The 670-nt window shown below is 51.2% G+C and overlaps 1 protein-coding gene across 1 annotated transcript; it reads right to left on the bottom strand.

The window, feature by feature from the left end:
* Positions 1 to 4: 4 nt before the first annotated feature.
* Positions 5 to 651, bottom strand: LOC107682325 (homeobox protein Dlx1a-like; the record flags this gene model as incomplete). The annotated part of the gene is made up of 2 exons (XM_016478601.1): positions 339 to 651; positions 5 to 82 (listed from the first exon to the last, which is right to left on the bottom strand). Coding segments are annotated over exons 1-2 (391 nt in total), but the record flags the coding sequence as incomplete, so codon positions are not given.
* Between the last annotated feature and the right edge of the window lie 19 nt (positions 652 to 670).

The following is a 670-nucleotide window of genomic DNA, read 5'->3' as shown; positions in this document are numbered from 1 at the left end:
CGGGGTTTGCGGATCTTTTTGCCTTTCCCGTTGAAACGAACCTCTCCTCCTTCCACCACGGTGTTTTTCTCTGACTCCGGCGCTGGGAGGGAGAAAGAAAAGAAGCTGTCTCACAGACTGTTCATGCAGCGCGGCTCACATCACTGTGCACAAGTTTTACAGGCGGCACTTTAGGTATAATTAGCCTTAATTGCATACATTGTTTATAGCATTACGCAATAAATAATTACCAAGCCTAATAACAGCACATCTGGGCTACTCCAGCCCAACATTCTCGCAGCGTGCCGACAAACGCAACGACCAGCGAAGACCAAAGACATGCACGCAGCATTTCTTACCTGGGTCCTCCAGTCTGGTCTGCGCCAAAGCCGAGTTGTTTGGGTAAGTCTGCACGGTGCTGAGGTACGGACTGGAGGAATGGCTACCGACCGAGTTGACGTATGGATAAGGCAGAGATCTGGGGAAGGACGGAGCCGGGCTGTATGCGCTGTCGTGCTGCGGGTGTCCGGAGGAGTGTAAACAGTGCATTGAATAATGTCCGTGGCTCATAGACGAAGGCGACATTTGCTGACTTGGTGGCCCAAATTCCATGAACACGTTCTTTCCTGAGACTGGGCTGTTTAGACTCTCTGGTATTGTAGACATGGTCATGTCTCTCGCTCTCTCTCTC

This window comes from Sinocyclocheilus anshuiensis, unplaced genomic scaffold, assembly GCF_001515605.1.
Source record: "Sinocyclocheilus anshuiensis isolate Anshui unplaced genomic scaffold, SAMN03320099.WGS_v1.1 C32068014, whole genome shotgun sequence".
In the NCBI taxonomy this organism is placed as follows: Eukaryota; Metazoa; Chordata; class Actinopteri; order Cypriniformes; family Cyprinidae; genus Sinocyclocheilus; species Sinocyclocheilus anshuiensis.
Note: the sequence above shows the minus strand (reverse complement) of the source record. Positions and strands in the feature narration are given on the sequence as shown.